This window comes from Vulpes vulpes, chromosome 15, assembly GCF_048418805.1.
Source record: "Vulpes vulpes isolate BD-2025 chromosome 15, VulVul3, whole genome shotgun sequence".
NCBI lineage: Eukaryota > Metazoa > Chordata > Mammalia > Carnivora > Canidae > Vulpes > Vulpes vulpes.
The window spans coordinates 91818686-91838429 of record NC_132794.1 but is presented as its reverse complement, the minus strand read 5'-3'; the positions used below and the strand labels follow the sequence as shown (position 1 = coordinate 91838429).

General features: G+C 43.3%; 1 protein-coding gene across 5 annotated transcripts in view; it reads left to right on the top strand.

The window, feature by feature from the left end:
* Positions 1 to 19605, top strand: part of ARMH3 (armadillo like helical domain containing 3) — a 183590-nt gene extending 163985 nt beyond the window's left edge. For all 5 annotated transcript variants that reach the window (XR_011997554.1, XM_025992590.2, XM_025992611.2 and 2 more), the window contains 2 exons: positions 15581 to 15697; positions 17901 to 19605. Coding sequence is in view for 4 of the 5 variants with exons in the window: in XM_025992590.2 (XP_025848375.1) it covers positions 15581 to 15697; positions 17901 to 17993 (210 nt within the window). In the remaining variant the exon portion in view is untranslated. The remainder of the gene's footprint in view (positions 1 to 15580; positions 15698 to 17900) is intronic.
* Positions 19606 to 19744: the final 139 nt, after the last annotated feature.

Sequence of the window (19744 nt, the reverse complement as noted above, 5' to 3'; positions counted from 1 at the left end):
TCATTTGTGTCTTCAAGGAAGTTATTCATTAATATGAGTTGTTAAATTTATTGGTATAACTTGTTCGTATATATCATTTTTTTCTTTAAATGTCTATAGTATTTGGGGGCACCTGGGTGGCTCAGTTGGTTAAGTGTCTGACTCTTGATTTAGGCTCAGGTCATGATCTCAGGGTCATGAGATTGAGCTCAGGGATATGCTCTGCACTCAGCAGAGAATCTGCTTGATGTTCTCTCTCCCTCTGCCCCCCCCCAATAAATAAATAAATAAACAAATAAATAAAATCTTTAAATGCCTATAGATTCATCATTCATATGGGTAATATGTGTGTTTCTTCTCTTGTTCCTGTTCAGTCTGGCTACAGGTTTTATCCGTTTTCTTAATCTGTCCAAAGAATTAGCTTTTAGATTCATTCATTTTCTATTATTTTGGTGTTTTCTATTTCATTGATTTACATGACCATCTTTGCTATTTTCTTCTGTTTGCTCTTCTTTTTCTAATTTCTTTAATTTTAAAATTTTTAATTTCTTAAATATTTTACTCATTTTAAAGATTTTATTTATTTATATGAGAGAGAGTAAGCAAGAGAGAGTGCAAACACACACAAGCTGGGGAAGAAGAGGGAAAAGCAGATTTCCTGATGAGCAGAGAGCCTGATGTGGTGGGGCTTTATCCCAGGACCCTGAGATCATGACCTGAGCCGAAGGCAGATGCCCAACCAACTGAGCCACCCAGGAGTCCCTTCTTTAAAAAAAAAAAAAAAAATATATATATATATATATATATATATATATACACACACACACACACACACACACATATATACACACACACATATATATGTATATACACACATACATACTTTATTTATTTACTTGAGAGACAGTGAGCAAAGAGGGAAAGGGAGAAGCATATTCCCTGCTGAGCAGGGAGCCCAACACCAGGTTTGATCCCAGGGCTCCAGGATCATGACCCAAGCCAAAGGCAGCCACTTAACCAACAGAGCCTCCCATGTGCCCCTTTTTCTAATTTCTTAAGGTAGAAACTTAGATCATTGATTTCAATTCTTATTTTCTAATATAAAAATTTAGTGCTATAAATTTCCCCTGTGCTAGCAAATACCACAGATTTTGTTATGCTGTGTTTTCATTTTCATTCACTTCACAGTATTTTCTCACTTCTTTAGTGATATTTAGAAATGTATTGTTTTATTCCCATTATTTGGAGATTTTTCAGATAAATTTCTGTTACTAATTTCTTATTTTATTCCCTAGTAGATATGAAATACATACTCCATGTGATTGATTTCATTCCTTTTAAATTTATTGAGATTTGTTTTATGGTCTAGCATATGATCTATATTATTGACTGTTCTGTGTGAATTTTAAAAGAATATGTAGTGACGCCTGGGTGGCTCAGTGGTTGAGCATCTGCCTTTGGCTCAGGGCATGATCTTGGAGTCCTGTGATCGAGTCCCGCATCGGGCTCCCTACAGGGAGCCTGCTTCTTTCTCCCTCTGCCTGTGTCTCTGCCTCTCTTTGTACCTCTCATGAATAAATAAATAAAATCTTGAAGAAAAAAAAAAAAAGAATATGTATGGGATGCCTGGGTGGCTCAGTGGTTGAGCATCTGCCTTTGGCTCAGGTCGTGATTCTGGGGTCCTGGGATCAAGTCCCACATCAGGGTCCCCATAGGGAGCCTGCTTCTCCCTCTGCCTATGTCTCTGCCTCTCTTTCTGTGTCTCACATGAATAAATACGTAATCTTTAAATAACATAAATTTTCTATAAATGCCTTTAGGTCAATTTGGTTAGTAATGTTGCTTAAGTCTTCTGTCTTCACTGATTTTCTGTCTAATTGTTTTATCAGTTATGAAGAGTATTGAAACTTAGAACTATAATAGTAGACTTTTTAAATATCTTCCTTTAGTTCTGTCAATTTTGCTTCATCCAGAATTTTGAAGATCTCTTATTAGGTACACATATATATAAAATTGTCTTTGTAAAGAACTAACTCTTTTATCATTATGGAAATTTCACTGTTTACTCCTGGTAATATTCCTTGTTTTGAAGTTTCTTTTGTCAGATATTACTATAGCAATTGTGCTTTCTTTAGTTTCTTCACAAGCATATCTTTCTCTATCTTTTCACTTTCAGCCTATCTGTGTCTTTATATTTTAGGTGAATTTGTTTTAAACCACCCATAGTTGGGTCTTAATTTTATGTCCAGTCTGACAGTCTCACAATTTTATTATGTTGTGCATTATATCTTCCATTTTGCTCCTTATTACATTCATGGTTTAAATACTTGAACAAGGGTAGCCCAGATGGCTCAGCGGTTTAGCGCCGCCTTCAGCCCAGGGTGTGATCCTGGAAACCTGGGATCAAGTCCCACATTGAGCTCCCTGCTTGGAGCCTGCTTCTCCCTCTGCCTGTGTCTCTGCCTCTCTCTCTGTCTCTCTCATGAATAAATAAATAAAATCTTTTTAAAAAATACTTGAACAAATTTAGAATAGCTCTTTTTATCTTAGGAGGGAGCAGAGAGAGAGGGAGAAAATCTTTTTTTTTTTTGTAAGATTTTATTTGTTTTAAAGAGAGAGTGTGTATGCACAAGCACATGAAGGAGCAGAGAGAGGGTCAGAAGGAGAAAGAGTGAACAAGCAGACTCTGTACTGAGCATTGAGCCTGATGTGGGACTTGATTTCAGGAGACTGAGATCATGACCTGAGCTAAAATCAAGAGTCAGATGTCCAACCCACTGAGCCACTCAGGTGCCCCAGAGAGAGAGAATCTTAAGCAGGTTCCATGCTAAGCATGGATCCCAGCATGGGTCTCAGTCTCATGGCCATGAGATCCTGACCTGAACCAAAATCAAGAGTCAGACTTTTGGGACACCTGGGTGGCTCAGCCAATTGGGCAACTGCCTTGGGCTCAGGTCATGGTCCCCAGATCCTGGTCAAGCCCTGCATCAGGCTTCCTACTCAGTGGGGAGCCTCCCTCTTCCTCTCCTCCTGCCCTCCTGCTCTCTCAAGCTCTCTTATGTCAAATGAATAAATACAGTATTTTAAAAAAAAAAAAAAGACTCTTAACCCACTGAGCCACCCAGGCTCTTTAAATATCCATGCTTTTAATGCTAGTATCTCATTTCTGGATCTGTTTCTTTTGACTAATGTTTCTTTTATGAGTCATATTTTCCTGTTTTTTACATGTCTGATAATTTTTTTTGTCTGATAATTTTTTATTGGATACTAGGCATTGTGAATATTACATAGCTGAGAGATTTTGTGATCTTTATTAAATAGTGTTGGACTGTTCAGGAAAGCAGGTAAATTCTTTTTGGAATAGCATGGTCCATTTGAAACTTCCTTTTTTGGTTGTTGTGATCTTTTCCCCCCCAGTTTTATTGAGATATGATTGATATATACCATTTAAAAGTTTAAGATATACAGCACAATGACATGACTTACATATATTATGAAATGATTACCACAATAAGTTCAGTCAACATCCATCTCATTATAGATACCAAAGAAAGGACAAAAATGGGGACACCTGGGTGGCTCAGTGGTTGAACATCTGCCTTCAGCTCAGGGCATGATCCTGGAGTCCCAGGATCGAGTCCCGCGTTGGGCTCCCTGCATGGAGCCTGCTTCTCCCTCTGCCTGTGTCTCTGCCTTTCTCTCTGTGTTTCTCTCATGAATAAATAAATAAAATCTTAAAAAAAAAAGGGCAAAAATGTTTGGTTTTTTCCTTGCACTGAGAACTCTTAGGATTCATTCTTAACAACTTTCAAACATGCCATACAGCAGTGTCAACTAGTCAACATATTGCACATTATGTCCTCAGTACTTATTTATTTTATAACTGCAAGTTTGTACCTTTTTTTTTTTTTAAAGATTTATTTATTTATTCATTCAGAGAGAGCGAGAGAGAGGCAGAGACACAGGCAGAGGGAGAAGCAGGCTCCATGCAGGAAGCCCGATGTGGGACTCCATCCTTGGTCTCCAGGATCACACCCAGGGGCCACAGGCGGCGCTAAACCGCTGCGCCACTGGGGCTGCCCAAGTTTGTACCTTTTGACCAAATTCATCCATGACACTTCTTTTTAATCTCTATTTGGGTAAGTTTAGAGTAGCCTTTACTCTAGGGCTAGTTTGATTCCACTAGTAAGGTGTGACTGGTCTGGGGTCTCTTAGGAATGTCCTAGCTAGTTCCACAGGTCCTTTTTGTTTTTGTTGGTCAAAATTCAAACACCTCTCAGTCCGATGTGAGTTGACAGATTCTCTTTTTCAGTCTATTCTGGTTGAGTTTTACCTTACACATGCAGTCCTTATCAGCGACAGATTCAATGGGAATACTGCAAATTTCTGAAGCTCTTTCCTTTGCCTTACTGCCTCCTCTGGTACTCTGCCTCACAAGTTCTAGCCACCTTCCCAAACTCCAGTGTGTCTCCTTAGCCCAGTAGGACCTTCACACTCACCTGAACATTTTCCTTTTTTGGGGGGTACCTGTCCTGCACTCTCTATTATCTAGTGTCTGAAGAGGGTTATGTCTTTCATGTTCTCAATTACTCCATCTTGACTAAAAGTGGAAATCCTGAACTACTTTAAAATATTACAGTATACCTGGAGTTACTCAGCTGATTTTTATTTTTTTTATTTTTTAAAAATATTTTATTTATTTATTCAAGAGAGACACAGAGAGAGAGAGACATAGGCAGAGGGAGAAGCAGGCTCCATGCAGGGAGCCTGATGTGGGACTCCATCCCAGGACCTGGGATCACACCCTGAGCCAAAGGCAGATGCTCAACCGCTGAGCCACCCAGGCGTCTCTCAGCTGAATTTTTAAAATTTCACTCACTTTTCAGAGAATCTTCCCTTGCATTAACTATTCATATATATTGTCCCATTGTACTTGTTCTCTTTCTTCCTTTCAGTCACTAAAGGGGAAGTCTTGAATGGATATTGGACACAATATGTATAGTGAGCATTTTAATATTCTTTTTAAGATAATCCACTAAAAGGTGTCTCTTCCCTTAACATATTTTCCCTTTCTGTTCTTGGGCCCAGGTCCCAGCCTTGCTTTGATCATTTATTTACACAGGCTTACCCTCACATCTCTCAAAACAGCAATGAAGCTCTTGTGTAGCTGACATTTTGTCCTTTTAACTGTGTGCTTGATCACTGTGTCCCTTTTAGGCCTTTCTAGATGGACAGGCTTTGCCTTATATAAGAGAAGATTAAGCAAAGGGTATCTGAAGGAAGTAAACAGTCTTCTCTGGGTACTAGTTAGCCTTGGAACTCCTGAACCTAATTGTTTCTTCTCCTCATTTTCTGAGATGCAAATCTGTTAGTTACAGTATGCAAAGAAGTACTAAAAATAGCTTAGCAAGCCTTTGAACCTGGCTATTCAAAGAACACAGTGTGTATCTGCTTAGATTGTTTTGGACAGTTATCTAATGAGTACCCTGCACAGTTGAGCTGCATTTGTGCAGTTGAAATTCATTGCTAAATTGAACACACCTCAAAAGGACATTTTAGAATGGATCAAACCTGATTTCTGAGAAAATGAAGCTATATAGATGGTATGTTTGCAAAGTAAAGTAATATTCTTTCCCACCTTTTTAAACTTTTGCTCATCTTTTGTGCAGGACTTGTTTTTTTCAGCATCAGGGCTGAGCCTGAGCAGTCTGCCCCTCAGGTGATAGGACCTTACCGAGCCTAAGCTGGCTATGCTACAGTCACACATCTGTCAGAGCTAATGGGCCCCTTGACGGCTGCCTTCTCAGGGCCCTACTACCTGGTGGGAAATTTTGTATTCAATAGTAACTGATACAGTAGTGTAAAATAGAGGAGTAGTGGACAAAATAGGAAAGATCTTGGATTCATTAATTTTCCTTGTTTTAAAAGGTGTGGCACTCTTTGAACCAGGTCACTCATTCACTGGTCAGTTTTGTTTGATTTTTTTTTAAGAATTTATTTGTTTGTTCGTTCATTTGTTCATTCATTCATTCATGAGAGACACAGAGAGGCAGAGACATAGGCAGAGGAAGAAGCAGCCTCCCTGCAGGGAACCCAATCAGGACTTGATCCCAGGACCCTGAGATCACGACCTTAGCCGAAGGCAGATGCTCAACCACTGAGCCACGCAGGCGTCCCTCACTGGTCAGTTTTGTAGCTAATTCCAAACCACACTTAGCACTCTACCCTGTATGTGCTATCTGTGAATATGTCCTTCCACGGTGGTTGATCTTGAGTCCCCATTTTGCTTGTTAGCTCCTTAAAGGCAAGACTTGGCCCTGAGGTCTTTAGAAACCTATCAGAATGCTGAGATTGATGGGTGTGCTGTGATGGCCTAAGTCTATTCCTATTGTGTGACCTTGATGAGAAATTCCTTTCCTTTTTGGTTGGGCCTGAGTGTTACTAAATTAGTCCACAAGCACGTTGATGTTTATTGTTTCTTAAGACTCTGTTAGGCATTGTGGAAAATCTATAATGTAACACTGGGTCTCTTCTTTCAGGGGCCTGAGAATCTAGCTGTGACAGTTTCAGTAAGGAAATCAGTAGTAGTAGCATGTTTGTTTCTCCAGGAGAGGGCCTGCCACCCTGCCTGTCTACATCTACTAATGCATAAACTCTAAAGTGGTGTTTATCCCTCTGGGAAGTCTGTGGAAGACACATCTCTTCCAGAAAGTGGGGGAGGGGAAAGTTTGATACTTTATGGCAAGGCTTGGAATTTCAGGTTCTAAAAAGCAGTTATTTCTCAATAATACACTCTATGTTAATTAATTAAATTTAAATTAAAAAAAAAAAAAACAAAAAAAAGCGGTTATTCATGGAGTTACATTAAAATGAAAGAGGATATAGGATGCCTGGGTGGCTCAGTGGTTGAACGTCTGCCCAGAGACCCGGGATGGGACTTCGAGCTTCCTGCATGGAGCCTGCTTTTCCCTCTGCCTATGTCTCTGCCTCTCTCATGAATAAATAAATACAATCTTAAAAAAAAAAAAAAGAATAATAATGTAAAGTGTTCTCTGTGTGTTAAGTAGTATGATTGGCACTTTCTATCTATTGCCTTATCTAATCTTCACAACTACTTCTCTGTGAAGAACATTATTATAATCCCCATTCTCTAGATGAAGAAACTGAGGTTCATCCAGGCTAACCTGTTAGTAAGTCGTGGAGCTAGGATGAGTCCAGGCAGGCTGACGCTAGGGCTATATTGTTTGTTTTAATTTTAATTCTAATATATTTAACATATTGGAATTATTTTAGTTTTAGGTGTACACTATAGTGATTTAACAATTCCATATATTACTCAGTACTCATTAAGATAAGTGTCCTCTTAATCCCCTTCATTTGTTTCACCCCTTCCCCCACCGACCTCCCCTCTGTCAACCACCAGTTTGTTCTCTCTAGTTAGGAGTCTGTTTTTTGGTTGGTTCTCTTTTTTCCTTTATTCATTTTTTGGTTGTATTTCTTAAATTACACATAAAAGTGAAATTCAGCCATGCTCCTCTATTATTTTGAAAATTAGTAGCTGTTGGCTGAAACTCGTTTTCATGGCCCAAACACAACTAGACCCAGTAGTGACCCATCAAGGTCTTTACTTGGAAAACATCTTTGCAGTGCTTCTTGTTTAGCTAGTCCTGAATTTAGAAGGATAAATGTGGATTATAGAGGAAGAAGAATTGTCTTTTTGCTTCTTTACCATCAGAAATCTCCCTCCATGCAGCCTGACACCTGACCAGAGCACCACTTAACTATGAGAGTGCCACCGAGAGGCTGTCCTTACACTTGAAATTGGAAAGTTGGGGACAGACCTTTATTGCTTCTGGGGGAAGAGGGGTTGTCCCTCATTGGGAGACACATCACCAGTTCTGGGGAAGGTCTGGTTTGGAGAATGTAGAGGAAAGATGGGTGGCTACTACATAGCTTAGGTCCTTTCAGAGAAAAATAAAGGATCAGACCTCCAGTTTCTCTTCAGTCTCTTGCCAAAATTTACAGAGCATTTCAGCCCTATAACAGATTCAGAGAAGGGAGGCAGGCAATGCCTTCAGTAGGTCACTCTCATTTTTATTTTATTTTATTATATTAATTTTTAAAAGGTTTTATTTATCCGTGAGAAACACACAGAGGCAGAGACATAGGCCAAGGGAGAAGCAGGCTCCCTTTGGGGAGCCCAATGTGGGACTCGATCCCCAGACTCCAGGATCACACCCTGAGCCAAAGGCAGGTGCTCAACCACTGAGCCATCCAGGCAACCCAGGTCATTTTCATTTTTAGAGGAAAGGGTATCTTCCTTTGAGTTTGAAGAAGTTTACTGGGTAGTAGAAGGAATAAGTTGAATTATGGTTGGTCTTCCAGGACAATGTGGAGGAGATCTCAGTCTGCATTTACCATAAAAATTGCGTAAAAGCCTGCAGCTACTTGGCTGATCATCTCCTTTAGCAGTCCATTTCCCACTGACTGGTGTTGAAGGCCTACTCTGCTTTTAGCGCTATTTCTTTAGAGATGGGACATTATGCCAGACAATGAACAGTTTAGATAGGTGGCATGGTTCTCTGGGCACCAGGATTGGTTGCCTCAAACATGGAACCATTGCGAGGGATGTATTTCATTTCCCAAATTCTTTCATTATTTCATACCAAATTCTTTCATTATTTCTTCATCATCAGCTCATAGAATAAGTTGTACCTGGTCAGTTCTCTCTAACCGATGAGAGAGAGAAGTGAAAGCAATATGGAGTTATGCCTGGTGATGCTCTTGTTTGTGGTTTCAGAGCTTGAATCTCTCAAGCTGTCTTTTCCTGCCTTATGGGGAAAAAAATGGAGCCAAAAAAAATCATATTCTCTAACTACTGAATAAACATCTGAAATAGAACAAATGGCCAGAGTCTAGTGGGAGAGATAGATGGAGATTATCATGAAAATCCTCTAAAAAGCCTTTATCATCTTTTCTCCTTATAATTACTAAATCTGTTTCAAATCATCCAGAGATTAATTTTGCTATGGTTAGGGGTTTGGCCGGGTTAGAGCAGAAGGGCATGGAAGTGCGAATGAAGTGGTTACAGTCTCTTTCAGAGAATGGAAAATTGGCCTTGAGGTATGAGCATTCATTAAAGAAGGTATTTTGGGGCCCCTGGCTGGCTTAGTCAGTGGAGCCTGCGAGTCTTGATCTTGAGGTCATGAGTTTGAGTCCCATGTTGGACATAGAGCTTACCATTACTTACTTGTAGAATGTACTCATTGAATCTTTTTTAACACCTCACCCCAAGCCGGGAGACCACCTGATGGCTACAGCCAAAGCCCATGGAAGATTAAAGACCTTTGTATTTAAGCTTCTAAATGAGTACAAGGGCAGCCCAGGTGGCTCAGCGGTTTAGCACCACCTTCAGCCCAGGGTGTGATCCTGGAGACCCGGGATTGAGTCCCATGTCAGGGTCTCTGCATGGAGCCTGCTTCTCCCTCTGCCTGTGTCCCTGCCTCTCTTTCTCTCTCTCCCTCTCTCTCTGTTTCTCATGAATAAATAAATAAAATCTTTTTAAAAATAAAATTAAATAAATGAGCACTAAATTAAAATACAACCCAGACGTGCCTGGGTGGTGCAGTCAGTTGAGCATCTGACTCTTGGTTTCAGTTCAGGTCATATTTTAGGTCATAAGAGTGAGCCCAGCATGGGCTCCACGCTTAGTGTGGAATCTGCTTGAGAGTCTTTCCTTCTCCCTCTGCCCCTCATACTTGTTGTTCTCTCTCTCTAATAAAAATTCAAACAAAATAAAATATCAACCCAAATTAGATTTTTCTTATAATAAGTTCGGAGTGGTCTGTACAGTTTTGGTGGTGGTTGACCCCAAACTCCAAGAGGGCTGAGCAGGGTCTTTGGCTGCTATTGGTGGATATGGACAAGCCCTGGAGTCCTGAAGGACCTGGTAGTAATGAAAACTTAAACATCAAACCAGGCTTTCCCAGCTCTCCAGAGATCATGTTTCCCACTTATTAGGAGTGAGTTTGAGTTCCTTGAATGTTTGTTCTCTGAAAAATTAGGAGTTTAGCCTGTAAATTAAAGAATGTGCCCCAGGTTAAACTAGCTTGCTAATATAGGAAGAACACTGGATTAGGAGTCAGAAGACTCTGTTGTCTAATCCCAGCTTTGGGTTTTGGGGCAATTTTCAATCTTTCGGGACATCTGTTTCTTCATCTGTGAAATGAGGTCCATGGATTAGGTAGGTGATTTAAAAGGTTCCTTCCAGAACTATTATTTCTGTGTGTTGGTTTTTTTTTTTTTTTTAATTTCTATGGTTCTGTCCCCATGGTAACACTTTGGCAAAAAGAGGTATGGTTGCCTTCCCTGTCACTCTCCTTATATATCAGTGAGAGCTCCAGACTTTCCTGGACACCATTTAACCACCTCATTCATCTTATTCGAATGCATCAATTATTTCCTATCTCCATTTCTTTGTTTCTTTTTTTTTTAATATTTTATTTATTTATTCATGAGAGACACAGAGAGAGAGAGAGAGGCAGAGGGAGAAGCAGGCTCCATGCAGGGAGCCTGATGTGGGACTCAATCCCAGGACTCCAGGATCACACCCTGGGTCAAAGGCAGGCGCTAAACCGCTGTGCCACCCAGGGATCCCCTCTTTTTTTTGTTTCAATCTCAATAGCCTTCATTCATTGGCACCTTCTGTTGGCTAGATATTATGATTTATACTTTTATATTTATTTTCTATCTAATCTTCATAATATTATTTTAAAAAATGGTGTGATGTTGACTATTTTACCAGTAAAGCTTAGGTCAAGGTCATATAAGTACTAAATGATGATGTCAAGATATGAACCCAGGTTTCTCTAACTCTAGCCTCTTTCTGTTACATCCCACTGCAATCTTTTTTTTTTTTTAACATTTTATTTGTTTGACAGAGAGAGTACGTGCACACACACACAAGCAGGGGGGCAAGGAGGGGGCAGAGGGAGAGGGAGAAGTGGGCTCCCCACTGAGGAGCCCGATGTGGGGCTCAATCCCAGTACCCTGTGATCATGAGCTGAGCCAAAGTCAGACACAACCAACTGAGCCACCCAGGTGCCCCATCCCACTGTAATCTTGATAGGTTCTGTGTTTATTGCCTATCCTATAAGAAGTCTCAGTAAGTTTCTCTGTTGTCATCTTGTGATTTCATCCTCATTTGGCAGCCTACCTTCTAGGGAAAGCCATACATATTGCCCTGGCTGGAAGTGGGCTGGTGTCAGCCTTACATATTCTCTCCAAATAAGCTATACTGTAGATGTCAGTTCATATTGAGAAGGTAATGAATACAGGTTTACTCTCAGGTCACATCCTATTACTTAGTTGTCTGCTAATTCTCATTCTGGGAATTTAGTCCATCAGAGATTTGAGACTAAGCAATTTTTCAGGCACAAGGCATAGACCTCTGACATCAAGATAGGGTAGCCCATGCCAAGAACTTTTCCATTAGTGGGATTCTCCTTTGCTGCTATCTTTAGGCTAGAAGTTACTTCCTATTTCAAAGGCTCTGCAAATAAACAAACAAACAAACAAACAAACAAATACTAGAAGTTACTTCCTAAATAATTCCAAAGGTTCTGCTAATAAATAAACAAACAAACATAGGCTACTGAATAGTCTTTGGGGAATGGTTATCCTGTGTGCTTGGGGAAAGATGTGTAAGTGTATCTGAAAGCTTATCAGCAATTTTGAACTAACTTTTTTTTTTTTTTAATTAATTTTGTGCACTGGGATCTCTCTCCCTCCTGATCCTGAAGTTTCACAACCTGTATTTTGCAAAACTGGCCTTTCTGGCATCTCTGCTCAATTTTTTTTTAACCTGTGTCCTCTTGCACTACACCAAGATTGTTAAGCAGTGGGTACTGGACATTCTCTGACTTCTGGCTAGTGCATTGCCAGTTACACTTGGAATAGGGGGTCATTATGGAAGCCTGCTTTCATATCGAATAGAGAAATTAGGTTTCCACTTTACCAGAATCTGAACGAAGATGTGTAAGGCCTTATCTCCTAGCTTATTATTAGAACTGTCTGGGGATAAGAGCTACCAAATGTCTATTGTCCCCAGAAAGAATTTTTTTTAAGATTTTCTTTATTTACTCATGAGAGATAAAGAGAGGCAGAGACACAAGCAGAGGGAGAAGCAGGCTCCCTGCGGAGAGCCTGAAGAATTTTTCATTGTAAAATTAGTAATCATTTATTGACTATTCCTTATGTGCCAGACATTGGACAGTCAGTTCATACCATCTTTATATCAGCTTTATGAGGTTATAGTACAGGTACTGTTATCCCCATTTTACAGATAAGAAAACTGAGGCTCAAAGAGATTAATATGAAGAAGTTTTTATAACTCACTAGTGGTTGATCTGGGACCAAAATTCATGTCTCTCTGACCTTAAAGCCTATATCAGGCCTTCTCCTCCAGAGACCTCAAGGGAGGGGTTTTAGGTCCCTACCCCACTCCCCAGTTTGTCCTTCCCTTACCTGAGGCAAAGTGTTTCAAGGCAAAGAAGAGGGTATGTGATCTTTGAAACTGAGGCCACTGATTTAAGTGTCTTGCATTTAAATCCAGAAGATGTACCTTTTTGGTGAAGAATTGTTTATGCACATAGGCTCTTTGGGTTAGTTTGAAATAATTAAGTACTTCCTGGGCTATGAAGACAGTTCCTCTTGAGTCCTAGGAGCTGTCCAGGTAGCTGTGTAGCCATTGGGATGATAATGTCTTTATCAGTTGTATGTTACTTTCAGGAATCAAAATGTTTATTCCCATGTCCTTTTAGGAGGGTGAATTCAAATTCCATTTTACAGAGAGAGACAGGCTGAAGCTCAAAGAGGTTAGATAAATTGTCTGAGATCCATAATAAGAGTGGAATTCCCAGTTAAGTTCTCTATTAGGTCTCTTGCCAGGACCCAGGCTTCTTTCTGTCTACTGAGGGCAATGTGTAGGGGTTAAGGACTTTTATTTATTTTTTTAAAAATATTTTATTTAGTTATTTATTCATGAGAGACAGAGAGAGAGAGAGAGAGGCAGAGACACAGGCAGAGGGAGAAGCAAGTTCCATGCGGGGAGCCCAATGTGGGACTCAATCCCGGGACTTTAGGATCAAGCCCTGGGCCGAAGGCAGGCACCTAACTGCTGAGCCACCCAAGGATCCCCATCGTAGATATTTTTCTGCTTTTGGAGCTGCCTTGAGCTGAGGTGATGGGATGGTTCTAGGAAGTCAACAAGCCCAACAACCTGATGACAGAAGGTGGGCTTGCATTTGGGAGATAGAGTGTTACCTAATGGACTGGGGAGGAAACTTTGGAGAGATCAGAAAGCCAGAGACTGAGGTTGCAAGTTGTGGTAAAACCTAAGGTATAAGCACTCTGGGAGATTGCCTTCTGCTTGAGTACTGCCCTTTGCCATGTCCCAGGCCATGTGGAATGTGAAGCCCAAATGGAATACGTTCCTAAAGTCTGAAGCTACAGAAAGCCAAGTCCTAGAATAGGAGAGTAGCCCTATTGCTTCAGAGTCCCAAATGGGCTGGGGCCCAGATCTGAATTTAGAATATCTTATTCTCCTGGGAATTTAAGAGAGGTGAAATAGGGTAAGAGATGGAAGAGGTTGAGTGAACTGAAGGGCAGTGTACCCCTGGGTAAAAAAGGAAGAAAAGAAGTAAGATCTGGATAAGAGGAGAGCTGAGATCATGCACTAAGTCCAGCCAGGCCTCTGGTTTCCTTTCACGGAGCTGATAGTTCAAGGTTTCACCTCCCTTAACAAAACTGACATAAATTCTGGCAAAAGCCAAACTTGTTGGGTAAAAAAATCCCTGTTCTGAGTAAGATCTTAGATGTTCCACTTGGCCATGGCAAGAGGAGAAAGCCCAAGTGATCTGGGCAGCATGACCTGGGCCTGACTCTCAGGATGTAACATCTGCACCTTCTTCTCAGAATTGGCTTTAGCTTGGTATTTGTCTTACCTGATACCCCTTTGGGAAGGCTGAGCCCAGGATGCTGAATTGTAGGTATTGCTGAAGCTGCCCAGAGTTCAGGGTTAGAGAAAACATGTTACTCTGTTCTGTCTGGTTCCTAGGGGCCAGTTCCATCTTGGAGAAATTTTGCTTTTTTCAGGGTTTGAGCCATTCACTTCTGAGCTAATACCTTGGCTTATAGATATTTCAGTGGCAAGCACAGCCCACATGCATGAGAGGGCTGGATTATTTTGTGGGTGACTACCATTGCTGAGTACTGGGCCTCCTGCTGACAAATGGAATTAGCAGCAAAGGAGCCAGTCAATAATAGGGTCTGTGGGACATAGCTAGGCAGAGTGTCCTTGAGGAGCTGAATGTCTAGAGGAAAGGAAACTGAGCCTGGAACCTAGGCCAGACCTGTGCCCTCACTGTCCCTTCCCCCCAAACTTGAGGACACATCCTTCCCTGTGTTCTCTATCAGTACTCTCCCCTCAGAAATTCTTGGCAAGCAGAAGTGTTTGCTACCAAATGAAGTGTGTCCTGGCAGAAGACTGAATTGGTGAGCACAGCCCAGAGATACTTCTGTGCCCCTCAGGAGGCCATCTTCAGTCCCTTTGACCAGTCCTGCCTAGTTTATTCTCTTCAGCCTTACCTTCTGTTAGAGTTAGCCTCATTCCTTCCTCCCAAGTTCCTTACTGAGCTGGAAGCTCTCCATGACATCATAGACTTCCCTCCCTAGTCAGATCAAGTTACAAAATAGTTAGTACCCAGATTACCACAGTGACCAGTCATTCCATCTCCTGGTCTCTCCTTTCTGCCTACCTCAGTTCTATCTTGATGTAGTGCCTTTCCTCTAATTGACCTTGCCTTTAATTCATGGTCTGAACAGAAGTCACAGCAGAACTTCCTTTTGGAACCACAGAGATCCAAGGTTCCTGGAGTCAATGGAGGTCTGAATCCCCCCACCCCCATGGAAAGTTAGAGAAAGGGGAGAGACCCCTCAACAGAACAAAAGATGGCAGTTAGCTCTAGCTTTGTCAAGAAAGTGTCCCCTGTATCACAAGGCTGGGAGGCCCAAAAGTTCGAGCCAGGCAATGGGTACGAAGACTGAGTTGGCATGGAGAGATGAAAACAAGTGGCAGATGGTGCTGAGGAACATCCCGGGACTGAAGAAATGTGGTTCCCAGAAAGGGAAAAAGGAGGCATTGGCAAAGTCTTACTCAGCAACTGCGACAACCTGGCCAAAGAAAGCTGCAGGATATGGCTGAGAACACATTTATGGTATCAGGATGCTGCTGAGCTCAGACACTCACTGTTCTGTCAGCTCTTCTTGTGCTCTTTTACCATACCCAGAGTAAACAGTCTTGGTGGCCAGGCAGGACGGGTCAGGAAAAGCCAGGAATAGAAGAGATTAGAAAATGGTCCCAAAACCTGAGGAATTACTCTCTGGGGCCATACTTTTTTCTGGATGATAAGTTGTGAGTGAGAATGACCTCTGGAGGTGTTGCCCCAGATTGAATCCAACCCACTAAGGCAGCAGGAGGGGTGTGGGGACCAAGTGACCTAGAGATTGGCCTAAGCCCTGCCTGGCCCTTGACCTTCCCCAGGTGCTGGAGGTAGTACGAGCCAACTATGACACACTCACACTGAAGCTGCAGGATGGCCTGGACCAGTATGAGCGCTATTCCGAGCAGCACAAGGAAGCTGCCTTCTTCAAAGAGCTGGTGAGTCTGCCCTGCCTCCTTCTCTGCCTATGTCTCTTGAGGGCCCTTTCCCAGCCAGAGGGTGATATTTGTGCAGGTGGGCATCTAGGGAACAACCACAGTTTGCCAAAGGCTGATGAAATAAGACTTGAGGGGTCTGCTGGGATTGGGCGTGCAACTTCTCTTCTAAGACCAGGACCAGGCAGTGAGGGAAGATATTCCCCCAGGGTACTGGTGCTAGGCGAAGAAGGGTTAGAAGCCTGAGGCAGCATTGCCCATCTCTCTTCTGCAGCCATGGAGACAGCCCTTGAACAGCTCCAGCTGGGCCTGGGGTTTGACATGTGTTCCCAGTGGCAGCTCTGCCTCATTATTCCTTATCCTGTCCTCCAAGCAACTAATGAGAGTCATTGATTCTTCTCCCCCTTATGCAATCACTTCTTCCTAAATTCCTAGCTGACTCCTGGTCTGACTGCCCTCCCAATCTAGTTCTCCAGTCTTCACTCCCTGCACCCCCCTCCCCTTTCCAATCACTCAGCTTCCTTGCAGCCCCCACCCATGGCCACCTGGAGCCAGTGAGCATTTGCTCTGCCTCCTACTCCATCTTCTAGTCAGCACCACCACAGAACTGGGCTCTCCCCGTTGATGGTCTGTCTCCTGCCCTGTACTCTGAGCTGCTCTCAGGAAAAGCTAGGCCTGCCTGGTTATACATGAAACATTGTGGCTGGAGGCTGAGACCAGGACACACTGTACCTCCTTCCCATAGCTCAGCACTCCCACTGCTGGGACAGAACACACCTCAGCCCAGCTTTTATTTCCCCATGCCAAGTTGGTAATGAAGGTGCTGGATTGTAGGTTATCTGTCTTGTACTAAACACAGCCCAACTCTGATGCTGACGTGAGATTCCTGAGATTTTGGACTTCTTCAGGGTGAGGAAGATCTGCTCTGGAAGTGAGTGATTTGGCAACATGGGGAAGCCATTAATATAAAGAGCAGAGTCGAGCATCTTTATGGGGTGCGTGGCAAGTCTTTAAGTTGATGTGGGGGTTTTACTGGGGGTACAGACTTCACAAAGAGAGAAGGTCATTGGAGATAAAAAGGTTGTGGAGGAGAGGGTTAGGGGAGCTCTGTCTCTGGCCTATTGACACTAGCCTCACCTGACTCAGTTCTCCTTATATATGTACCTCTGACACAAGGGAGTAAAGAGGGTCTGGTCTGGCTTGAAGCTAATGATCTTGAGTTGCCTGCTGGTTGCCATGCTGCCCTTTCTTCTGCCTCATGCCTGATGACTTCATTACATTTCCCAAAGCTAAACATATTGGAGGAAAGCTCCCTGGTCTTTGGGGTCCAGAGTAGATACACATTCTTTTCTCCTTTTTCCTCCACTTTGTCTCTCACAAAGTATTCACTTCTATTTCCTGTGAACAGTGTTCCTTCCAGAGTGTGATGGATTCCTCCTAGAATCCACTCAGAGTAGGGGGTTTGACTCCTAATTCACAGGTCCTTTCCCCCCTGACAGAGGCAACACTTCCTGCAAGGGTCTCAGTCTATGGGAAGAAAGCTTGTGAGGGGAGCAGTGGGGACACAGGGATATGCTCAAATCTTTCCTCTAAAGAAGGGGGGCTTCTTTGTGGTATGGGAAGAGTGCTGGACTGGAAGTTAAACCTGGATCCTACTCCCAAGCTTGGGATTCACAAGCTATATGACCTGCTTCTGGTCATTGGCCTCCTTGGATCATACTCCTGCCATCTATGCCAGACAGGGGCTGCATCTCTAGGTGTCCTTTCCAACACAGAAAAGTAGATAAATACAAAGAAAGAGTGAGAAGATGAGAAATGCATTCTCTGGCCTCATTTTCTTCTCCTCTCAGACCACTGACCAGACCACCACCCCCTCTGCATGGCCAAGGCAGAGACAAAGGCATGAGTTCACCCTCCTTCTGTGTCTGGGCTTACCTCTACCTCTTCGGGTACCCAGATGCTCTTCAACCTCCACTAAAGTTCCTGTCTCTCAGCCCCTCTTTTTTTTTTTTCCACTTATCACAGAACTGTTTGTTCATTTGCCTGCCCGAATGATAGCTGTTAAGTGTTCATCTCCTAAGAGAGAAACATGTTAACACTGCGTCTTGGCCTTGTCCCTCAGGCACTGCCCTCTGTTGTGTGTAACCAGCTCTCTCCTATTTTTTTCTTTGCCTATGCCCTCTTTCCTTACCCAACCCTTTCCCAGGTTCGATCCATTAGCACCAACGTCCGGAGAAACCTGGCCTTCCACACACTCAGCCAGGAGGTCCTGCTCAAGGAGTTCTCTACTATCTCCTGAGGCCACGCATATCTGAGCAGCTGCCAACTGCCCTTACTAATGAGGCTCCCAGGCTGGAGGGGGACTGAGGGAAGAAGGGCTGTCCCCAAGGCTGGAGAATAACACAGATACCGAGTTCTCTCGGTGGAGGCTGCATTTCAGCGGAGCTTGGACTGTGGGGGCCAGAAGGGGCAGACCGGGGATAATCTTACTTGGGGAGGGTTTGGGTGGGCACAGGAAGAAGCCTTCAAGAATGTGGGGACTGCCGGTGTGGGCTCCCTCAATATCCCCTCACATTTCTGATTGATACAAGTTGTGGCTGCTGACTAATTTTCAGGGGCTGTTAGGCAAGTCTTAGGATGATGCCAATATCCTGAGGGTCAGTGGTTCTCCGAGGCTTCTGAAAACAGACTCTCAGATGTAGATGGAGCCAGTTCTGCTTTCTTTGGCCTGGGGCTGAGCTAGGCTTGAAATCTTTGTCCCCTGCCCCTGCAGGTGCTCTGTCCAGTCATTAGGACCTTTAGCTCAGCTCAAGGTAAGGTAGGAACAGAGGACATTTTTTCTACTTTCTAAATCTGGGAGACTGGAGATTAGAATCAGCCCAATGCCCTGCTATCTGGCCACCAATTTCTGGATTTCATTCTCGGCACCAGGAGTACCTGTTAGATTCTCCGGCCTTCCAACCCCACTGATTGCTCAGCACTATAGGGTCACAACCTTAGCTTTTCATTTTCAGTCTGGTTTAAACTGTCTTTAGGGTATGTGTGTGTGTGTGTGTGTGAAATAAACATTGACAGGTTTTCCGGAGCCCTCAGGTGCCTACTTTGCTGGTTCCCTTTCCGGCAGCCTCCCCACCTTCCTAGTCACCTTCTCCTCTGGGAGCCTCTCCTGCCTCTGCTGAGCTCCCCTCCACTGCTCCGCCCCCTCACCCGGCTGTTGTTTACATCCAGCCTGCCTAAGAATTTCCTCTGGGGAGGAATCTGTTCCTGCTGTGGTCTGGTGCCTGGGAAGGGAGAGAACCTGCTGGGAGCAGGGTGCCCTCCATCTGAAAGGGGCCAGGTGAGCATCACACAGAGGCCATTCTGTCTACCCACATTCTGGCTGGAGCCACAGGCAAGTCTCCTTGCCTTTTGGAAATTGGCCCGTGGTTCCTCCTCTGGACAGCCTCTATGGGACTACTATAGGCTTTCCCTACCCCACAGCTGCCTTCAGAGTAGCTGCAGCTCTGAGATTTCCCCCCTTCTAAAGCACTTTGTAAAGCCCTCAGGTTAGCAGAGAACAAGCAGCATAGGAAGACTCGGAGTAAGTGCAGGAAACTGGCAATGAGAGCAGTTCTGGGACCTCCCTGGCTGCTATTCCACTTAGCTTCAAATCTCTTTAGTATTCTTGCCTTCCTGGGAACCAGAGTTGTGGCTCCAACATTGAACAAATAGACACTGGTTCCAGAGAATCCACCAGCATGCTGCCGTGTATAGATGCAGATTCCTAAGAGATCAGGGGCTGGGTCATCTGATCACTAGATAGGGTAGCTCAGCCTGGGGCCTATAGTGTTCTCCACAGTGATAAGCCCTAGAGGAGCTGGAGCTGGAAGATGGTGGCAAGTTGAAGTTATTAAAAATTGATTTGTATGGGACAGTCTTTTTAGTGTTTTTTGTTCATTTGTTTTTCTTCATCTCTGTTATTCAGAACTCATTTCTCAAAGACAAAGTTAAAGTAATCTCCAGGTGCTGGTCCCATCTCCCTAGGGCACCCTTGCCTGTCTCCCTCTCCTC